Consider the following 19881-nt stretch of genomic DNA (forward strand, 5'->3'; position numbering starts at 1 on the left):
CTGCTGTCCCATAGCTATCCTCAAGGAGTATGTGAATCCCTGCCAGCCCTCTCCCTGTGGCCCCAACTCCCAGTGCCGTGAGAACAACGAGCAGGCCATCTGCTCATGTCTACGGGAATATGTGGGAGCACCGCCCAACTGTCGACCCGAGTGCGTCTCGAGTGGCGAGTGTCCGCGTGACAAGGCCTGCCTCAATCAAAAGTGTGCCGATCCCTGTCCCGGCGTGTGTGGCTCCAATGCCGAGTGTCATGTCTTCCAGCATGCCCCGATCTGCAGCTGTCGTCCCGGTTTCACGGGCGATGCCTTCACCCGATGCCTGCCCCTGCCACGTAAGAGAAGAATCCCCAAGCAGTAGAGAATCTGTTACTTTATCCCAACAATCCCTTTATTTAGCACCTAGTCCCCCGCTTTTGGATGTCTACCGCGATCCCTGTGTACCCTCGCCCTGCGGCCAGTATGCAGAGTGTAGGGACACCCAAGGCAGCGCCACTTGCACCTGTCTGCCCTCGTACTATGGCACTCCGCCCAACTGCCGGCCCGAGTGCACCATCGCCGAGGATTGTCCCTCGCATTTGGCTTGCCAACAGCAGCATTGTCGCGATCCCTGCCCGGGAGCCTGTGGCTTCAATGCCCTCTGCACGGTGATCAACCACAATCCCACGTGTCAGTGTGCTCCAGGAATGATTGGAAATCCATTCACCTCCTGCCATGCCCGGCCACGCGACCCACCACCACAGGATACCAGCGATCCCTGCGCCTCGATCTCGTGTGGCGTCAATGCTGTCTGCCGCCAGGGAAGTTGCAGCTGTCTACCAGAGTTTATTGGAAATCCCTTGATTGGCTGTCGGCCCGAGTGCATCCTGAGTACGGAATGCGACTATGACAAGGCGTGCGTGCGGAACAAGTGCATCGATCCATGTCCCGGCACTTGCGGTTCCAATGCCATCTGTGAGGTTCACCGACACGTGGCCATGTGCCACTGTCCACCGGGAATGACTGGCAATGCCTTCTCCCAGTGCCGACCACTGCCGCCAGCACAGGATCCTCCTCCCATCATAGTCGATCCCTGCCAGCCATCACCTTGCGGACCCAATGCCCAATGTCGACGTGTCAACGGACAGGCCGTGTGCTCGTGTCTGTCACAATTTGTGGGCACACCACCATCCTGCCGTCCAGAGTGCGTCAGCAATGGGGAATGTCCATTGCATTTGGCGTGTCTGCAGCAGAAGTGTCGCGATCCCTGTCCCGGCTCCTGTGGCCTCAATGCCGAGTGTCGTGTGATCAATCACAGTCCCAACTGTCACTGCATTCAATCGTTTACGGGCAATCCATTTGTGGCATGCCACCGCCAACTGCCGCCTGTCCGGCAGGATCCACCTCTGCTGGACCCTTGTCAACCATCTCCGTGTGGCGCCAACGCAGAGTGTCGCGCCCAAGGAACCACTGCACAATGCAGCTGCCTCGCTGGATTTGTGAGCACACCACCCGACTGCCGACCGGAATGCGTCTCCAACTCTGATTGTCCCACGAATCTGGCATGCCGCAACGAAAAGTGCCACGATCCCTGTCCCGGAGTCTGTGGCCTGAATGCCGAGTGTTATGTGATCAATCACACGCCCATGTGCACGTGTCTCGGTGGATATAATGGCAATCCCTTTGATGGCTGTCAAGTAGTGCGTGATGTCCCAGAAACGCCACTCAATCCGTGTGTGCCCAGTCCCTGTGGCGCCAATGCTATTTGCAGTGAACGAAATGGAGCTGGAGCATGCCAGTGCCTGCCTGAGACCTATGGAAATCCCTACGAAGGCTGTCGTCCCGAGTGTGTTCTTAATACGGACTGTCCCAACCATTTGGCGTGTGTCAACCAGCATTGCCGCGATCCCTGTCCCGGCACATGCGGCTCCAATGCCCTGTGCCAAGTGCGAAATCATTTGCCGCAATGCCAGTGCCTAGCGGGCTACCAGGGAAATCCCTACACCTATTGCAGTCTCCTGAGCGATCGTAAGACCCTTCTTGATGTTCCTTTGTCATACTTACCCAAAGATTTGCTCCTCCTCCCTGCAGCCCTGCCCGAACCCATTGCCTCCCGTCCCTGCCAGCCCTCGCCATGTGGACCCAATGCCCAGTGTCGTGAGGCGAATGGTCAAGCCATTTGCAAGTGTCTGCCCGACTTTATTGGCTCTCCGCCCGCGTGTAGACCCGAGTGTACCATATCCAGCGAGTGTGACCTGACCAGAGCATGCGTGCAGCATCACTGTGTGGATCCCTGCCCCGGAATCTGCGGCAGCAATGCCCAATGCCATGTCCTCAACCACAGTCCCCACTGCAGTTGTCTGCCCGGCTACACTGGCGATGCCTTCAGTGGCTGTCAGAAGATTCGACCCGCCATTAGCTATGATGCTCCTCCTCCCAAGGATACCTACAGCGACCCGTGTGTTCCCTCGCCGTGCGGCACCTTTGGCCAGTGCAGAGATCAGGGCAATCAGCAGGCCGTGTGCTCCTGTCTGCCAGGATACTTTGGTGTGCCGCCTCAGTGCCAGCCAGAGTGTGTCATCAATCCCGACTGCGCCTCGCACTTGGCGTGCATCAGTGAGAAGTGTCGCGATCCCTGTCCCGGCTCCTGTGGCCTGCTGGCCCACTGCAACGTCATCAATCACACGCCCATCTGCAGCTGTCCACCTGGCTATCAGGGCAATCCCTTTGTGAGCTGCCGACCCCAACCTCCACCAGCTCCGATTCCAGTGTTGCGCGATGCCTGCAATCCCTCGCCCTGCGGCTCCAATGCCGTTTGCAGTGCCGGGGGACAGTGCAGCTGTCTGGCGGAATTCGATGGAAATCCCTATGTGGGCTGTCGCCCAGAGTGTGTCCTGAATACAGAGTGTGCCCGGGACAGGGCCTGTCAGCGCAACAAATGCGTGGATCCATGTCCGGGTGCCTGTGGTGTGGGCGCCGTTTGTGAGGTGCGCAACCACATTCCCATCTGCCACTGTCCAGCCGGAACATCTGGCAACGCCTTTACCCAGTGTACAACCATGCAATGTAGGTTCCCTTGCCAATCTCTTGTTGAAGCCACCCCTCCAGCTAATGTATCCTTTCCCATGTGTTGTTTAGCTGCACCCGTGGAGTCCCTGAATCCCTGCCAGCCATCACCCTGTGGATCGAAGGCCCAGTGTCGCGTGGCCAATCAGCAGGCTGTGTGCTCCTGTCTGCCAGGATACTTTGGAGTACCGCCCAAATGTCGACCCGAGTGCACCATCAACTCGGACTGTGCCCCCCACTTGGCGTGCCTCAATCAACAGTGTCGCGATCCCTGTCCCGGTGCGTGCGGGCAGTTTGCCAACTGCCAGGTCATTCGACATGTCCCACACTGCAGTTGTCCCGCAGGATACACGGGCAATGCCTTCTCCCTGTGTCAGCGAACTCCACCAGTGATTGTGCAGCGAGAACCTGTTCATGTGAATCCCTGCCAGCCATCACCATGTGGATCGAATGCTCAGTGCACAGAACAAGGCGATAAAGCCATTTGCAAATGCCTCGAAGGCTACATAGGATCACCGCCCAGCTGTCGACCCGAGTGTATAACATCTTCAGAGTGCGCCAACCAATTGGCATGCATCCAACAGAAGTGCCGCGATCCATGTCCTGGTTTGTGCGGTCAAGCAGCCAGCTGCCAGGTCGTCAGCCATGTGCCGTCGTGCATTTGCATTGGCGATTACATTGGAGATCCCTACACGGCCTGCCGTCCACGACCACAGATCGAAAGAGATCAGATCAATCCATGTGCGCAGAATCCCTGCGGCAACAATGCCATTTGCAGACAACAAGGAGGACCTGCGTCATGCCAGTGCCTGCCAGAGACCTATGGAAATCCGTACGAGGGATGCCGACCCGAGTGTGTTCTCAATTCGGACTGTTCTGGCCATTTGGCCTGCTTGAATCAACATTGTCGCGATCCCTGTCCCGGCAGCTGTGCGCCTAACGCACAATGCCAGGTCGTCAATCACATTCCCAGCTGTAGCTGCTATCCCGGCTACAGAGGGGATCCCTACACCCATTGCCAGTTGGTGCCTGTCCAGGCAGAACGTAAGAAATCCCCCCTCACTTGCCCCACTAACCAACAATCCACCAACACTTTTGCACCCTTCTGCACCCCTCCAGCAATCGATCCTGTTGATCCCTGTCAGCCCTCGCCGTGTGGCCCCAACTCTGAGTGCAGCGTAGCCCAGGGACAGGCTGTCTGTCGCTGCCTGCCCGATTACTATGGTTCTCCGCCCGCCTGTCGACCCGAATGCACCACCAATCCCGAGTGTCCCCATGATAGAGCCTGCGTGGCCAGACATTGCGCAGATCCGTGTCCCGGTGCCTGTGGCCAGAATGCCATTTGTCAGGCGCGCCAACACCGAGCCCTGTGCTCATGTCCGCCTGGCTACACCGGCGACGCCTTCATGCGTTGCCTTCCACTGCCTCCGCCCCAGCAACCCATTCGCCAGTCGTCTCCTCCCCCTGTAAATCCCTGTGTGCCCTCACCCTGCGGACAGTATGCCCAGTGCCGCGAGCAGTACGGACAAGGTGTGTGCACCTGTCTGGACTCCTACTACGGCACTCCGCCCCACTGTCGACCCGAGTGCACCCTCAACTCTGACTGTCCCAGCCATCGGGCGTGCATCAACCAGAAGTGCCGCGATCCCTGTCCCGGGGCCTGTGGTCTGTACGCCCAGTGTGCGGTGCTCAATCATGTGCCCAGTTGTTCCTGTCCACAAGGATACCTTGGAGATCCCTTCTTCCGCTGCTATCCAGCGCCAACTCCGTATCCAGTGGCTCCCATTGTGTCCCAAGATGATCCCTGCCATCCCTCGCCCTGTGGTCCCAATGCTCAGTGCTCGAATGGCATCTGCAGCTGTCTGCCACTCTACCAAGGCGATCCCTATGCAGGCTGTCGTCCCGAGTGCGTGCTGAGCACAGAGTGTCCTTGGGATAAGGCCTGCATACGCAATCGTTGCGTGGATCCGTGTCCGGGAACGTGTGGCTCTGGAGCCTACTGTCGTGTTCAAAATCATGTAGCCCTGTGTCACTGTCCGGATGGGCAGCAAGGAAATCCTTTCGTGCTATGCCAGCCCATTAGGCAGCTGGATTCACCCATTCAGCTGCATCCCTGCCAGCCATCGCCTTGTGGCGCCCATGGACAGTGTCGCGAGATTGGCTCCCAGGCGGAATGCACCTGCCTGCCCGGCTATTACGGCAGCCCGCCCGTCTGTCGGCCAGAGTGCGTAAGCGACTCCGAGTGTCCGCCGAGGCGCTCGTGCATGAATCAAAAGTGCCGCGATCCTTGTCCCGGAGCCTGTGGCTATCTGGCCGAGTGCCACGTAATCAACCACAGTCCGCAATGCGTTTGCCCGGCAGGCTACACGGGCAGTCCGTACTCCCAGTGCCAGGTGATTCGTAGAGCTCCTGTTGAACGGGAACCCATCGATCCCTGCACGCCCTCGCCCTGTGGCCCCCACTCGCAGTGCAGCAATGAGGATGGCCTCAATGCCATCTGCCGTTGCCTGCCCGAGTATCTGGGAGTGCCACCATACTGCCGGCCCGAGTGCATTGCCAACAGCGAGTGTCCCGGCGACAGGGCTTGCATCAATTGGAAGTGCCAGGATCCCTGTCCCGGCCTCTGCGGCTACAATGCCATCTGCCGGACGTACAACCACCAACCGAACTGTGTCTGTGCCCCGGGGCTGGTGGGCAATCCGTTCAACTCGTGTCTGCCTCCAGCACGTCTTCCGTCCTACGAATCCCCCGTGATACCCACAACGGCCATAGAAGTATTGCAACATGATCAGCCCATACGCAATCCGTGCGAGCCGAATCCCTGCGGGGCCAATGCTCGATGCAGTCAGCAGAGAGGCGTTGCCTCCTGCGTCTGCTTGCCGGACTACTATGGCAATCCGTACGACGCCTGCCGACCAGAGTGCATCCTGAATTCCGATTGTGCTTCGGACAGGGCGTGCGTGCAGCAAAAGTGTCGCGATCCGTGCCCCGGCACCTGCGGCCTCAATGCCGAATGCCACGTGCTGGATCATTTGCCCCATTGCCAGTGCTTCAGGGGCTACACGGGTAATCCTCTGGCCCACTGTGCCCCACTGCCAGTTGTCCAGAAATGTAAGCATCCGATATGCAACTCCCCATCGAATCCCAATCTAATCCTTTCGTCCGTCCCAGCACCCTTAACGCCATGTGATCCCTCGCCCTGTGGACCCAATGCCAAGTGTCAGCCATCGAATGACCAAGCCGTTTGCTCCTGTCTGCCCGATTTCTATGGAACTCCGCCCCAGTGTCGACCCGAGTGTACTTTGAACTCAGAGTGTGCCCTTGATAGGGCGTGTGTCCATCTCAAGTGTGTCGATCCCTGTCCAGGAATCTGCGGCTTGAATGCCCAGTGTCGGGTTCACTATCACAGTCCAATCTGCTACTGCATCGCCTCGCATACCGGTGATCCCTTCACCCGCTGCTACGAGATACCCACGAGACGTAAGAATATACTCCCCGACAGTGTAAACGGATGCACGCCTAACCATTCCACTCCTCTGGCCACTCCTCATTTCCCTACAGCCCCGACAGCCGAAAGCCCCCAACAGATATACGACACCCCATCGCCACCCTACCCCGTGTCAATCCCCGGTTTGGTGTACATCCAACAACAGCAGCCTGGAATTGTTAATATTCCCAACCATCCACCAAGCCCACAATATCCTCAACAACCAGGAGTTGTAAACTATCCATCTACGATTACACAACAACCGGGAGGAATAGTTAATATTCCATCTCTGCCACAGCCTGTGCCTGCAGTTCCCCAACGACCAGTGTTAACACCATCACCTACATACCCAACACCTGCGCCACAGCCTGGATTAGTGAATATACCCTCTGTGCCACAGCCAGTGTATCCGTCACCAAAACCACCGGTTTACAATGTGAACTATCCAACGCCTCACACACCGATTCATCAGGCACCAGGAATTGTACATATTCCTTCAGCGCCTCAGCCGACACCTGCACCACAGCCAGGAGTGATTAATATTCCTTCTGTGCCACAGCCACAGCCACAGCCAGGTTATCCACAACAGCCAGGAATCGTAAATATACCTTCAGTGCACCAACCAGTGCACCCATCACCACAACCACCGATATACGATGTGACTTATCCTACGACTCCGCAACATCAACCTCCTGCACCCGGAATAGTGAACATACCTTCTGTGCCGAAGCCAATACCTGCACCACAGCCAGGAGTGTATAATATACCTTCTGTGCCGCAGCCAATACCTGCACCGCAGCCAGGAGTATATAATATTCCCTCTGTACCTCAGCCGTCACCTGCTCCACAGCCAGGAGCTATTAATATTCCTTCTGTGCCACAGCCGATACCTTCACCACAGCCAGGAGTTATTAACATTCCCTCTGTACCTCAGCCGACACCTGCACCACAGCCAGGAGTGTATAATATACCTTCTGTGCCGCAACCAGTGTACCCTACACCTCAGCCGCCAGTTTACGATGTTAACTATCCCACGCCACACACTCCGGTGCCGCAAAGTCCTGGAATTGTGAATATCCCATCTGTACCGCAGCCTGTGCCACCCGTTTCGCAACGTCCAGTATTTATACCCACACCAGTGAACCCAGTGACACCTGCACCTCAGCCGGGAGTGATCAATATTCCATCTGTACACCAACCAGTGTATCCCACACCTCAGCCAGCGATTGTACACCGTCCTGCCATATACGACGTGTACTATCCACCGCCTCCATCGATACCAGGTGTCATCAATATACCCTCACCTCCTCGACCAGTTTACCCGGTGCCACAGCAGCCAATCTATGTTCCAGCTCCAACTCCACAACCACAACCACAACCTAAACCCCAACCGGGCGTAGTAAACATTCCTTCGGTACCACAGCCAACGTATCCACCAACCCAAGACGTTAGTTATCCAATACCTCAACCCAATCCTGTACCAGGAGTTATAAACGTGCCTTCTGTGCCACAACCAACTCCCTCACCACAACCTGTGCCAGGAGTGATCAATGTACCATCAAAACCAACTCCACCCAGCTATGTACCAACTCCAGGAGTGGTCAACATTCCTTCGGTACCACAGCCAACGTATCCAACGCAAAATCCACCCATACATGATGTGAGCTATCCAATACCTCAACCCAATCCTGTACCAGGAGTTATAAACGTGCCTTCTGTGCCACAACCAACTCCCTCACCACAACCTGTGCCAGGAGTGATCAATGTACCATCACAACCAACTCCACCCAGCTATGTACCAACTCCAGGAGTGGTCAACATTCCTTCGGTACCACAGCCCACGTATCCAACGCAAAATCCACCCATACATGATGTGAGCTATCCAATACCTCAACCCAATCCTGTACCAGGAGTTATAAACGTGCCTTCTGTGCCACAACCAACTCCCTCACCACAACCTTTGCCAGGAGTGATCAATGTACCATCACAACCAACTCCACCCAGCTATGTACCAACTCCAGGAGTGGTCAACATTCCTTCGGTACCACAGCCAACGTATCCACCACAGAATCCACCAATCCAAGATGTTAGCTATCCAACACCACAACCAATTCCTGTACCTGGAGTTATAAATGTGCCTTCTGTACCACAACCAGTGCCATCAGCAACACCTGGTGTGGTCAATATTCCATCACATCCATCACCGCCGGTTTATGTGCCAACTCCAGGAGTGGTAAACATTCCGTCAGTGCCACAACCTTCTCCCACGGCACCTCAACAGCCTGTGTACGATATCAATTATGAGATTCATCGACCACAACCCACACCTGGAACTATCAATATACCATCCGTGGCACAGCCAGTACCCACACGTCGTCCCAACTATGATGTGGCGAGACCTGCGTTTGAGTTTAATCCGTGCTATCCATCGCCCTGCGGACCGTACTCGCAATGCCACAATCGCTTCGGAGCGGCCGCCTGCGTGTGTTTGCCCAACTACAGTGGAACTCCGCCCAACTGCCGGCCGGAATGTGTAGTTCAATCGGACTGCCCCTCAGCGCTGGCGTGCATTAATGAGAAGTGTCGGGATCCGTGCCCGGGATTATGCGGCTATGAGGCAGTGTGTCGAGTGCATGAACATGTGCCCAATTGCTTCTGTCGCTCCGGATACACGGGAGATCCATTCGTGTCCTGTAGACCAACACCGATACAGCGTGAACCCATCGTGCAGAAGGATCCATGTTATCCTTCAATATGCGGACCCAATGCGGTGTGTCATGATGGAAAATGCAGCTGCCTACCGGAGTATCGCGGCGATCCCTACTTTGGCTGTCGACCAGAGTGTGTCCTGAACACGGAGTGTGCGCGGGACAAGGCGTGCATCAATCAGAAGTGCCAGGATCCCTGTCCAGGAACATGTGGACTGAACGCCCTCTGCCATGTCTACAACCATTTGGCGACCTGCTCATGCCCGGAACGAATGCAGGGCGATGCCTTTGTGCGCTGCGATCCCATTCCAGCCACAATAGAGCCACCACAAACGACATTGCCCGCTGTGATACCGCAGCGTACACCAATCGATCCCTGCAGACCTTCGCCATGCGGACCCAACGCCAATTGCCGGGCCTATCATGAGCAGGCGATATGCTACTGTCTCCCGGGATACATGGGCACTCCACCCGCTTGTCGTCCCGAGTGCACCTCTAACTCTGACTGTGCTCTGGACAAATATTGCCTGAATCTTAAGTGTCGCGATCCCTGCCCAGGGGCATGCGGCATTCGTGCCATCTGCCACGTGCAGAGCCACAGTCCCCGCTGTGTGTGTCCGCCCCAACTCACGGGTAACCCCTTACTCTCGTGTCAGCCCATAGGTATGCCGGATAATCTTGTAACTCCAAAACCCCAGCACCATTCTGATCCCACGTCTTGCTCTTTCAGTTTTGCCACCACCACCTCCTCGCGATGAAGTTAACCCATGTCTGCCCTCGCCTTGTGGTCCCCACTCTGAATGTCAGGCGACGCCAGATGGCTTTGCCCGCTGCTCGTGTCTGCCCGAATACTCCAGGGGCACACCACCCCACTGTCGGCCAGAGTGCGTGAGCAGCGCCGACTGCCCCGCCGACAAGGCGTGCCGCAATTACAAGTGCGTCGATCCCTGCCCCGGCAGCTGCGGCCAACTGGCACTATGTCGTGTGGTGGCCCACAGTCCTGTTTGCTACTGCCCCGAGGGCTATGTGGGCAATGCCTACAGCATTTGTGCACGTCCCGAGCCACCCGTAAGGGATGTGGCTGTGCCTAAGCCTGTGCCCTGCCAGCCCAGTCCCTGCGGCATCAATGCCATTTGTCGGCCCCACCATGACATTAGTGTGTGCCAGTGCCTGCCCGACTATTACGGCAATCCGTATGAGATCTGTCGCCCCGAGTGCACAGTGAATTCGGATTGCAGTAGCGACCGTGCTTGCCTTGGCGAGAAGTGTCGCGATCCCTGTCCCGGTGCCTGCGGCCCCAATGCCCATTGTCTGGCCATAAACCACAGCCCTGTCTGCGAGTGCCTTGGGGGTTACAATGGCAATCCCTATCTCGCATGTCATCGGCTGCAGCATGAACGTAAGAAACGAACTCTAAGAATCGCCGCCCTAATCCTAATGCGTCTCCTTCCTTTTGCTCTAAACAACAATGCAGTACTCAACGCTCCGTCTTATGCCTTCTCAGCCTTGTCCTTCTGTCGTCATTTCCTTGTAATCTTAAGCATCATCGTTAAACCCCTAAATCCATACAGTCTCTCATTGAATAAGCTACCTCTATATGGTCGTGATCTTATAGCGACTTCTACTCTCTCTCTAAACAACAACGCAGTGCTCAAGTCTCAGTCTTCTCTATATGCAGTCTCCTCCTTATCATCGTTAAACCCCTAAATCCATCGAATCTCTCATCGAATATGCTATCCATTTACCACCACGCGACTCCAAACAACTCAGCGCTTAATTATTAGCCTTCAAAATCAAAAACTTGTCTCGTGCATGACAATTTGTTTAGTAATTGTTGTGTTTGATGGACTGATGACCTGCCCTTCGCTGACTTTGTGACAATATGCTAGCTTTTTATACGGATACTTTATACGCTTTTGGTTGCCTTTTTAATCGCTTAACGCTAATCGCTTTGCCATGGCCATGTGATTTGTACGAATGCTAAACACTCCTCATATTCTCAAATCCTTACATAGCCACGCCACCGGAATACGTGAATCCTTGCCAGCCATCGCCGTGCGGTGCCAATGCCCAGTGTCGCGAGTCCCAGGGCCAGGCTATATGCTCCTGTCTGCCCGAATTTGTGGGCACACCGCCCGCCTGCCGTCCCGAGTGTGTGATCAGTGCCGAGTGTCCAGCGGACAAGGCATGCATCAACCAGAAGTGCCAAGATCCCTGTCCCGGCGCCTGCGGTCTGAATGCCCAGTGTCATGTGAGAAATCACAGCCCTCTCTGCTCGTGTCTGCCCGGATTTATGGGCGATGCCTTGACCCGCTGCCTGCCTAATCCCTTACCACCGAAACCAGCTAAGTCAGAGGACACTCCTCGTGATCCCTGCTATCCCTCGCCCTGCGGACCCTATGCCCAGTGTCGCTCGGTGAACGGAGGAGCCAGCTGCAGCTGCCTGCCCAATTATGTGGGCGCTGCGCCCAACTGCAGGCCCGAGTGCACCATCAATGCGGAGTGTCCCAGCAACCAGGCGTGCATCAACGAGAAGTGCCGCGATCCCTGTCCCGGCTCCTGTGGCTTTGACGCCCTCTGCAACGTGATAAATCATACGCCGAGCTGCTCATGTCCCAGTGGCTATACCGGAGATCCATTCACCAGCTGCCGAATTGTGCCACCAACCCCACCACCAACGAGTATGCCAGTCCACCATAAAACAGCCCCCCAAGTGTCCTCTTCTAATCCCGGCCAAACCTATTTTACAGCTCCCATCTCCGATCCCTGCCAGCCGTCACCGTGCGGCGCCAATGCCCAGTGCCGCGATGGCCAGTGCTCGTGTCTGCCCGAATATCAGGGTGATCCGTACACCGGCTGCCGACCCGAGTGCGTCCTGAACTCGGACTGCCCGAGGAACCGGGCGTGTGTGCGGCAAAAGTGCGTGGATCCCTGTCCCGGAAATTGTGCACCGAATGCCCTCTGCGATGCCGTCAACCACATTGCAATGTGCCACTGTCCCGAGCGGATGACGGGCAATGCCTTTGTCTCCTGCTCCCCACTGCGTGATGAGCCCCCAGCGCGTCCGCCAAATCCCTGCCAGCCATCACCGTGCGGAGCCAACGCCCAATGCCTGGAGAGAAACGACGTGGCCATCTGCTCCTGCCTGGCGGGCTACTTTGGTCAGCCACCCAACTGCCGACCAGAGTGCTACGCCAGCTCCGACTGCTCCCAGGTGCACGAGTGCATCAACCAGAAGTGTGTGGATCCCTGTCCGGGCAAGTGTGGCCTCAATGCCATCTGCCAGGCGGTGCAGCACAGAGCACACTGCGAGTGCAGTGCCGGTTATACCGGCAATGCCTACTCCCAGTGTCATCTGCTGATTGCGCGCAAACCCGAAATCAATGCTGTGCGCGATCCCTGCTCCCCGTCGCCCTGCGGCCCCAACTCCCAGTGCAGTAATGAGAAGGGTCAGGCGCAGTGCCGCTGCCTGCCAGAGTTCCAGGGCACGCCCCCGAACTGCCGACCCGAGTGTGTCAGCAACGACGAGTGCCCCAATGCCCTGGCGTGCATCAATCAACGTTGCACCGATCCCTGTCCCGGCAGCTGTGGCCAGAACGCCCAATGCGTGGTCCGGCTGCATACGCCCAACTGTCAGTGCCCCAGCGGCATGACCGGGGACCCCTTCCGCCTGTGTCAAAGTAAGAATAAGATTCTCCCACTGCCCATTACCAGCCAATCCCCTAGACCCCGAAACAAGTTTGCATATTGTATTCAGGCAGGGAACTCCACTTGTAGGACTCCATTTAATCATTATTTTTCCATAATTTCCAACCCTTTGCAGAACCACCATTGCAAGAGCCACCAACGACACCGAAGAACCCTTGCTATCCCTCGCCCTGCGGCACTAATGCCAACTGCCGCGTGACCGGCCAGAGCTATGTGTGCGAGTGCAGCCAACAGGAGTACATTGGTAATCCCTACGAGGGCTGCCGCCCCGAGTGCGTGGGCAACTCCGAGTGTCCCGCGAACAGGGCCTGTGTGCGCAACAAGTGCGTGGATCCCTGCCCGGGAGTTTGCGGCCTGGAGGCCAGGTGCAACATGAACAACCACATACCCATCTGCTCCTGTCCGGCTGGCTACACGGGCAATGCCTTTGTGCAGTGCACGCGAATGCTGGCCCCACCGCCAGTCTCCGATCCCTGCTACCCGTCGCCATGTGGACCCAATTCCGTGTGTCGTGTGCAGAGCGAGAAGGCTGTGTGTGAGTGCTTGCCAGGATTCTTTGGCAATCCGCTGGCCCAGGGCTGTCGCCCGGAGTGCACTCTGAGCTCTGACTGTGCCAAGGATAAGGCCTGCATCAATTCCAAGTGCGTGGATGCCTGTGTGGGCGAGTGCGGCTACGGAGCCGTTTGCCAGACCATCAACCACAGCCCCGTCTGCAGTTGCCCCGCCAACATGGTGGGCAATCCGTTCGTCCAGTGCGAGTCTCCTCGCCAAGCGGAGCCAGTGGATCCGTGCAACCCGTCACCGTGCCGCAGCAACGGCATTTGCCGAGTCCACAATGGCGCTGCCACCTGCAGCTATCCCGAGTGTGTGATCAACGAGGATTGCTCCCGCGATCGCGCTTGTGTCAACCAAAAGTGCCGCGATCCCTGCCTGCAGGCTTGCGGCTTGAATGCCATCTGCCGTGCCATCAACCACAAGGCCGTCTGCAGCTGTCCTCCCGACTTCTACGGCTCGCCCTATGCCCAGTGCCTAAGGCAAATACCCCCACAGCTGGAGCAACCGAAACCGGAGTGTGTAAGCGATGCGGAGTGCACCAACGACAAGGCCTGCATCAATCAGGTCTGCCGCAATCCTTGCGAGCAATCGAATCTCTGCGCTCAGCAAGCCCGCTGCCATGTCCAGCTCCATCGTCCGCTTTGTGTCTGCAATGAGGGCTACACAGGCAATGCTCTGCAGCATTGCTACCTACTCGGCTGTCGCTCCGACACCGAATGCGCACCCACGGAGGCCTGCATCAACGAGAAGTGTGTGGATCCCTGTAGCTTCACCCAGTGCGGCGTAGGAGCCACCTGTCGCGCAGACTTCAATCATCGCGCGCGTTGCCACTGTCCGGATGGATATCGCGGCAATCCTCTGGTGCGCTGTGAGCGCCCCGAGTGCCGCAGCGACGACGAGTGCTCGTTCCATTTGGCCTGCCGCAACGAGAGGTGCGAAGATCCATGCAACTGTGGCATAGGTGCCCAGTGTCGTGTGGACAACCATCGTGCCCAGTGCCGCTGCCCGGCTGGCTTCAGTGGCAATCCCACCATACGCTGTGACCTGGTGCCCGTGCAACCCGAGGGCTGCACCATGGATGCCGAATGTCCCAGCAAGCTGGCCTGCTTCTCCAGCGAGTGCAAGAACCCTTGCGCCGTGACCCATCCGTGCGGAGCGAATGCCATCTGCGATGTGGTCGACACACTGCCCCTGCGCACCATGACGTGCCGCTGTGAGCCTGGCTATGTGGGTGATGCCGACATTGGATGTCGCAAAGGTAAGCCATCGGTCCCAGTTCCACTCTGATCGATAATTGATTACTTTTGCTTTACTTTTGAGTTTGCTTTTATCTCATTGCAGCAGAGTTTTAGTTGTGTGTAAAGTGCTGAAAAATATATCCTGAATATAAACACAATCTTTAGAGCATAATTGCACCACCTTTGCAGTTGTACAAATATTATTTCGAGCACTCTATAACTCTTAACTCTTGCACTTGGCAAAAACCCATGCCCAAAAGCGAAGCCCTCCTAATCTTTTGCATTTTTCTCTCATTTAGAACCCGCTCAAGACCTTGGCTGCACATCGCACGATCAGTGCCAGGATACGGAAGCCTGTCGGGCTGGCAACTGTGTCAATCCCTGCCTGGATGGCTCACCATGTGCCCGCACAGCTCAGTGCCTGGCCCAGCAGCATCGTGCCATCTGCAGCTGCCCACAAGGCACCCAAGGAGATCCGTTTACCAACTGCTATCAGCCACGTAAGTCACAGTAAAGGTTTCCTTCTAAATGGCATTCTCTTTATGGCTTTATCATCCTTTTGCAGCACAAATCACAGCTGGTTGCACACACGACTCGGAATGCACACCGACAACGGCGTGCATCAATAAGCGTTGCCAGGACCCATGTGCCGAGGCCAATCCTTGTGCCGGCAATGCCGAATGTCGTGTGCAGAACTCACGTCCCATTTGCTACTGCCCTGCTGGCTGGGGCGGTGATCCGCAAGTACAATGCCACAAACGTAAGTGGGAAAACAACCCTTGACAAGATCCGAAATCTATAAAATCTTTATTTTATCCACAGCTGAATGCAAAATCAATGCTGATTGTCCCTACGACAAGGCTTGTCTGAACGAGAACTGCGTCAATCCCTGCACCCATGGACAAGTGCGCTGCGGCAGTGGCGCTGAGTGCTTGCCACAGAATCACCAAGCTGTCTGCAGCTGTCCGGCCGGCACTCAGGGCAGTCCCTTCGTGGCCTGCATAACCGGTCATTGCCAGTACAACGAAGATTGCGCCGCTCACGAGGCCTGCGACCGGCTTAACCGCGTTTGCCGACCCGTCTGCGAGCAGGAGACTTGTGCTCTGAATGCCATCTGTGTGGGACGACGCCATCAGCCGCAGTGCGAGTGCCGTCCGGGATACCTGGGCAATCCGTTTGTTCAGTGCGATATGCCGCAGCGAAAACCACAGTCGCCCGAGTGCACCCAGGATGCCGAGTGTCCCTCGAAGCTGGCGTGCATCAACGAACGATGTGCCGATCCCTGCGCTACTCCACATGTGTGCAGCCCACAACAGACTTGTGCCGTGCTCGATACCCTGCCACTGCGTACCATGATCTGCAAGTGTCCCAGCGACACGGTCACCGATAATTCGGGCAACTGTGTGGCCATTAGGCGACCCATTGCCCCGCCCAGCGGTGGCTGCCAGCACAGCTCCGAGTGTGCCAATCCCGAGGTGTGTTCAAATGGCAATTGCGTGGACGCCTGCCGCCTCGAGAAGTGCGGCTCCAACGCCCAGTGCACCTCGCGGGATCACTATGCTCAGTGTAGCTGTCCCGCTGGTTACCAGGGAAATCCCCGCATCGAGTGCTACTCAACGGAGATTGGCCTGCCAAAGAGCCCAGAGCCAGGCTGTACGCGTGACGACGACTGCCCCAGAGACAGGACATGCCGCAATGAATTGTGCGTGAGTCCATGTGCTGCGGATGCCTGCGGCATCGGTGCCTACTGCCATGTGCAGCAAAGAAAGGCCATTTGCCGCTGCCCACCAGGCTACACGGGCAATCCCAAGGAACGCTGTCTGCCACGTACGTACACAGCTCTAATAAGCCACCCTCAATCGATTCTAATGTCAGATCTTATCTTCCGTACAGCTTCCGATGTGATTACTGTCGGCTGCAAGTCCAGCAGCGATTGTCCTGTGACAGAGGCCTGCATCAATACCCAGTGCATCAGTCCATGCAACTGCGGACCGCATGCCGAGTGCACCGTGAAGAACCATCATCCCATCTGCTACTGCAAGCCAGGATTCTCTGGCAATGCTCAGTTTGGTTGCGTGGCCATTGGCTGCCAATCGGATGACGAGTGCAGTGGCGACAAGCAGTGCTTGAATCGCGAGTGCATCAATCCCTGCCTGGTGGTCGATCCGTGTGCCTTGAATGCCGAATGCTATGGTCGCAATCATCGTGCCAATTGTCGCTGTCCCACCGGCCTGGAGGGAGATCCATTCGTGCGTTGTTTGCGCCTCGAATGCCACTCGGACTACGATTGTGCCTCGAACCTAGCCTGTGTGACCAACCAGTGTGTGGACCCATGTGGCCTGCAGAATCCCTGCGCCCAAAATGCCATCTGCCAGGCGCTGCAGCATCGCGCCGTCTGTCGCTGTCCGGAGCAAATGCCTCTGGGCAATCCGTATGCTTACTGCGAAAGGCGACCCGTCGAGCCCGTGTGCCGCGATGACGGCGACTGTCCCAGCGGTCTGGCCTGCATCGATGCCAAGTGCCAGAATCCATGTACCGAACTCTCTCCCTGCGCCCGCACCGCCCAGTGCAGTGTCCTCGACAGTGTACCGGTGCGGACGATGGTCTGCGAGTGTCCCGAGTCCCAGGTGCCGGATGCCAGTGGTGAGTGCCGTCAACTGGTGCTGGCCAGTCCACCGGGCTGTGAGAGCGACCAGGATTGTCCAGACCAGGAGGCGTGCATCCATCGCCAGTGCCGCAATCCCTGCAACTGTGGCACCAATGCCATCTGCCAGGTGACCCAACATCGTGCTGTTTGCAGCTGCCAGGATGGCTTCGAGGGCAATCCCTATGCCGCCTGCCGATCGATCGGCTGCCGCGTGGATGGTGAGTGCGATTCGGGCAAGGCCTGCATCAACGGTGACTGCATCAATCCCTGCCTCATCAACGATCCCTGCGGACCCAATGCCGAGTGCTTCGTCCAGTCGAATCACGCCCAGTGCCGCTGCCTCAGCGGGTACCGCGGCAACCCGTACGAACGCTGCCGCATCATCGGCTGCAGCAGCAACAACGACTGCCCCACGGACAAGACTTGCCAGAACGAGCAATGCGTCAATCCCTGCGTCTACCACAATGCCTGTGCCCCGCGCGCCGAGTGCCGACCACAGAATCACTTGGCTGTTTGTCGCTGTCCGTCCGACTACGTCGGCAATCCCTACGTGGACTGCCGTCCACAGCCGCAGCCCGTCTGCGTGCTGGACACGGACTGCCCCTCGCGACAGGCCTGCATAAACGAACAATGCGTGGATCCATGCCTCGTACTGGAGCCTTGCCAACGCCCGGCCCAGTGCCAGGTGACGCCCACGTCCCCAGTACGCACCATGATCTGCATCTGCCCCGATGGCTACATCAGCAGCGGAAGTGGCAGCTGCAAGCCCACCACCGGCATCGTCAAGGTGGGCGGCTGCATCTCGGACTCTGACTGTGCCGCCGACAAGTCCTGCCTGAACGGCATATGCCGCGATCCGTGCAACTGCGGCGTGAACGCCGAGTGCCGCATCAAGGACCACAAGCCAGTGTGCACGTGTCGCCAGGGCTACGAGGGCAATCCCGAGTTCGAGTGCTCCAAGATCGAGTGCAACATCAATGCGGACTGCCCCGGCACCCATGCCTGCCGCAACCAACTCTGCGTGCCCGCCTGCCAGGGCGAGCAATGCGGCACGAACGCTCAGTGTCTGGCCATCAACCATCGGGCCGTGTGTGAGTGCGCACCAGGACATGGTGGCAATGCCCGTCTGGGCTGCACACCACTGGGCTGCCGCACCGACGACGAATGTCCCACGGACAGAGCGTGTGTGAACGGCAAGTGCAACGATCCCTGTGCAACAACTGCCATCTGTGGTCGCGAAGAAGTTTGCAAGGTGTACCAGCATCGACCACAATGTGCCTGCCCCGCCGGCACTGTGCCCGGACGCAATGGCTGCGAGACAGAGCGGCATGCGCCCATCTGCATCAGCGACGGCGACTGCCCCAGCCAGAGGGCGTGTCTACGTGGAGAGTGCGTGAATCCGTGCAATGCCACGCAGCCGTGCGGCGTCAATGCCGAGTGCCGCGTGCGCGACACCCTACCAGTACGAACGATGATCTGTGAGTGCCTCGAGGGCTACACCGGCAATGCGGCGGTGCAGTGCGACAAGCGATCGCTCTGCGTCATCGAAAAGGGCTTTGTGCGCGACGTGGATGGACAGTGTGTGTGCCCACCGGGCACTGCTCTGGACATTTACGAGTACTGCACACCGTGCCAGGTGGAGCAGGGCTTCCGCATCGACGAGAGCGGCCATTGCGTGTGCGCTCTAGAGCGCGGCATGGTCATCGATGAGCGCGGACGCTGCACCTGTCCCATTGAGCTGGGCTACCGCCTGACTCCCAGAGGAGAGTGCCAGCCGGAGGAGCCACCAGAGTGCACCACCAACGACCAGTGCGCGGATAATCGTTACTGCAATCTGGATACCAAGACCTGTGAGGATCCCTGCCTGACCAAGGTGTGCGGAGTGAATGCCTTCTGCAATGCCGTCAACCATCGTGCCCAGTGCCAGTGCATAACGGGCTACACGGGCAATCCGGAGCTGCATTGCAATCACACCAACTTCCGCACCGACTTCCCCAGACCCGACATGGTCGTCAGCTGTCTGGCCGATGGCGTTCAAGTGGAGATTCACATCACCGAGCCCGGCTTCAATGGTGTCCTGTACGTGAAGGGCCACAGCAAGGATGAGGACTGCCGTCGTGTCGTCAATCTGAACGGAGAGACGGTGCCACGCACCGAAATCTTCCGCGTTCACTTCGGCACCTGTGGCATGCAGGCGGTGAAGGATGTGGCCAGCTTTGTTCTGGTCATCCAGAAGCATCCCAAGCTTGTCACCTACAAGGCCCAGGCATACAACATCAAGTGCGTCTACCAGACGGGCGAGAAGAACGTCACCTTGGGCTTCAACGTCTCAATGCTGACGACAGCTGGCACCATTGCCAACACCGGACCGCCGCCCATCTGCCAGATGCGCATCATCACCAACGAGGGCGAGGAGATCAATTCAGCCGAAATCGGCGACAATCTCAAGCTGCAAGTGGACGTCGAGCCAGCCAGTAAGATAATTAAAACCAAAACCAT

At 57.4% G+C, this 19881-nt stretch overlaps 1 protein-coding gene across 9 annotated transcripts in view; it reads left to right on the forward strand.

Annotated features, from left to right (window-relative positions):
* Positions 1 to 19881, forward strand: part of LOC117583889 — a 57483-nt gene that overhangs the window by 35020 nt on the left and 2582 nt on the right. For 5 of the 9 annotated variants that reach the window (XM_034272543.1, XM_034272545.1, XM_034272546.1 and 2 more), the window contains 14 exons: positions 15 to 329; positions 394 to 2001; positions 2065 to 3039; positions 3112 to 4083; positions 4159 to 6150; positions 6211 to 9897; positions 9965 to 10633; positions 11250 to 11915; positions 11985 to 12914; positions 13058 to 14755; positions 15035 to 15235; positions 15301 to 15495; positions 15558 to 16562; positions 16629 to 19856. In XM_034272543.1, coding sequence (XP_034128434.1) covers positions 15 to 329; positions 394 to 2001; positions 2065 to 3039; positions 3112 to 4083; positions 4159 to 6150; positions 6211 to 9897; positions 9965 to 10633; positions 11250 to 11915; positions 11985 to 12914; positions 13058 to 14755; positions 15035 to 15235; positions 15301 to 15495; positions 15558 to 16562; positions 16629 to 19856 — 18141 coding nt within the window. The remainder of the gene's footprint in view (positions 1 to 14; positions 330 to 393; positions 2002 to 2064; positions 3040 to 3111; positions 4084 to 4158; positions 6151 to 6210; positions 9898 to 9964; positions 10634 to 11249; positions 11916 to 11984; positions 12915 to 13057; positions 14756 to 15034; positions 15236 to 15300; positions 15496 to 15557; positions 16563 to 16628; positions 19857 to 19881) is intronic. The other 4 variants (XM_034272550.1, XM_034272551.1, XM_034272552.1 and 1 more) reach the window with 2 other exon arrangements.

The sequence above is a fragment of the Drosophila guanche genome, unplaced genomic scaffold, assembly GCF_900245975.1.
Source record: "Drosophila guanche unplaced genomic scaffold, DGUA_6, whole genome shotgun sequence".
NCBI classification, from domain to species: Eukaryota; Metazoa; Arthropoda; class Insecta; order Diptera; family Drosophilidae; genus Drosophila; species Drosophila guanche.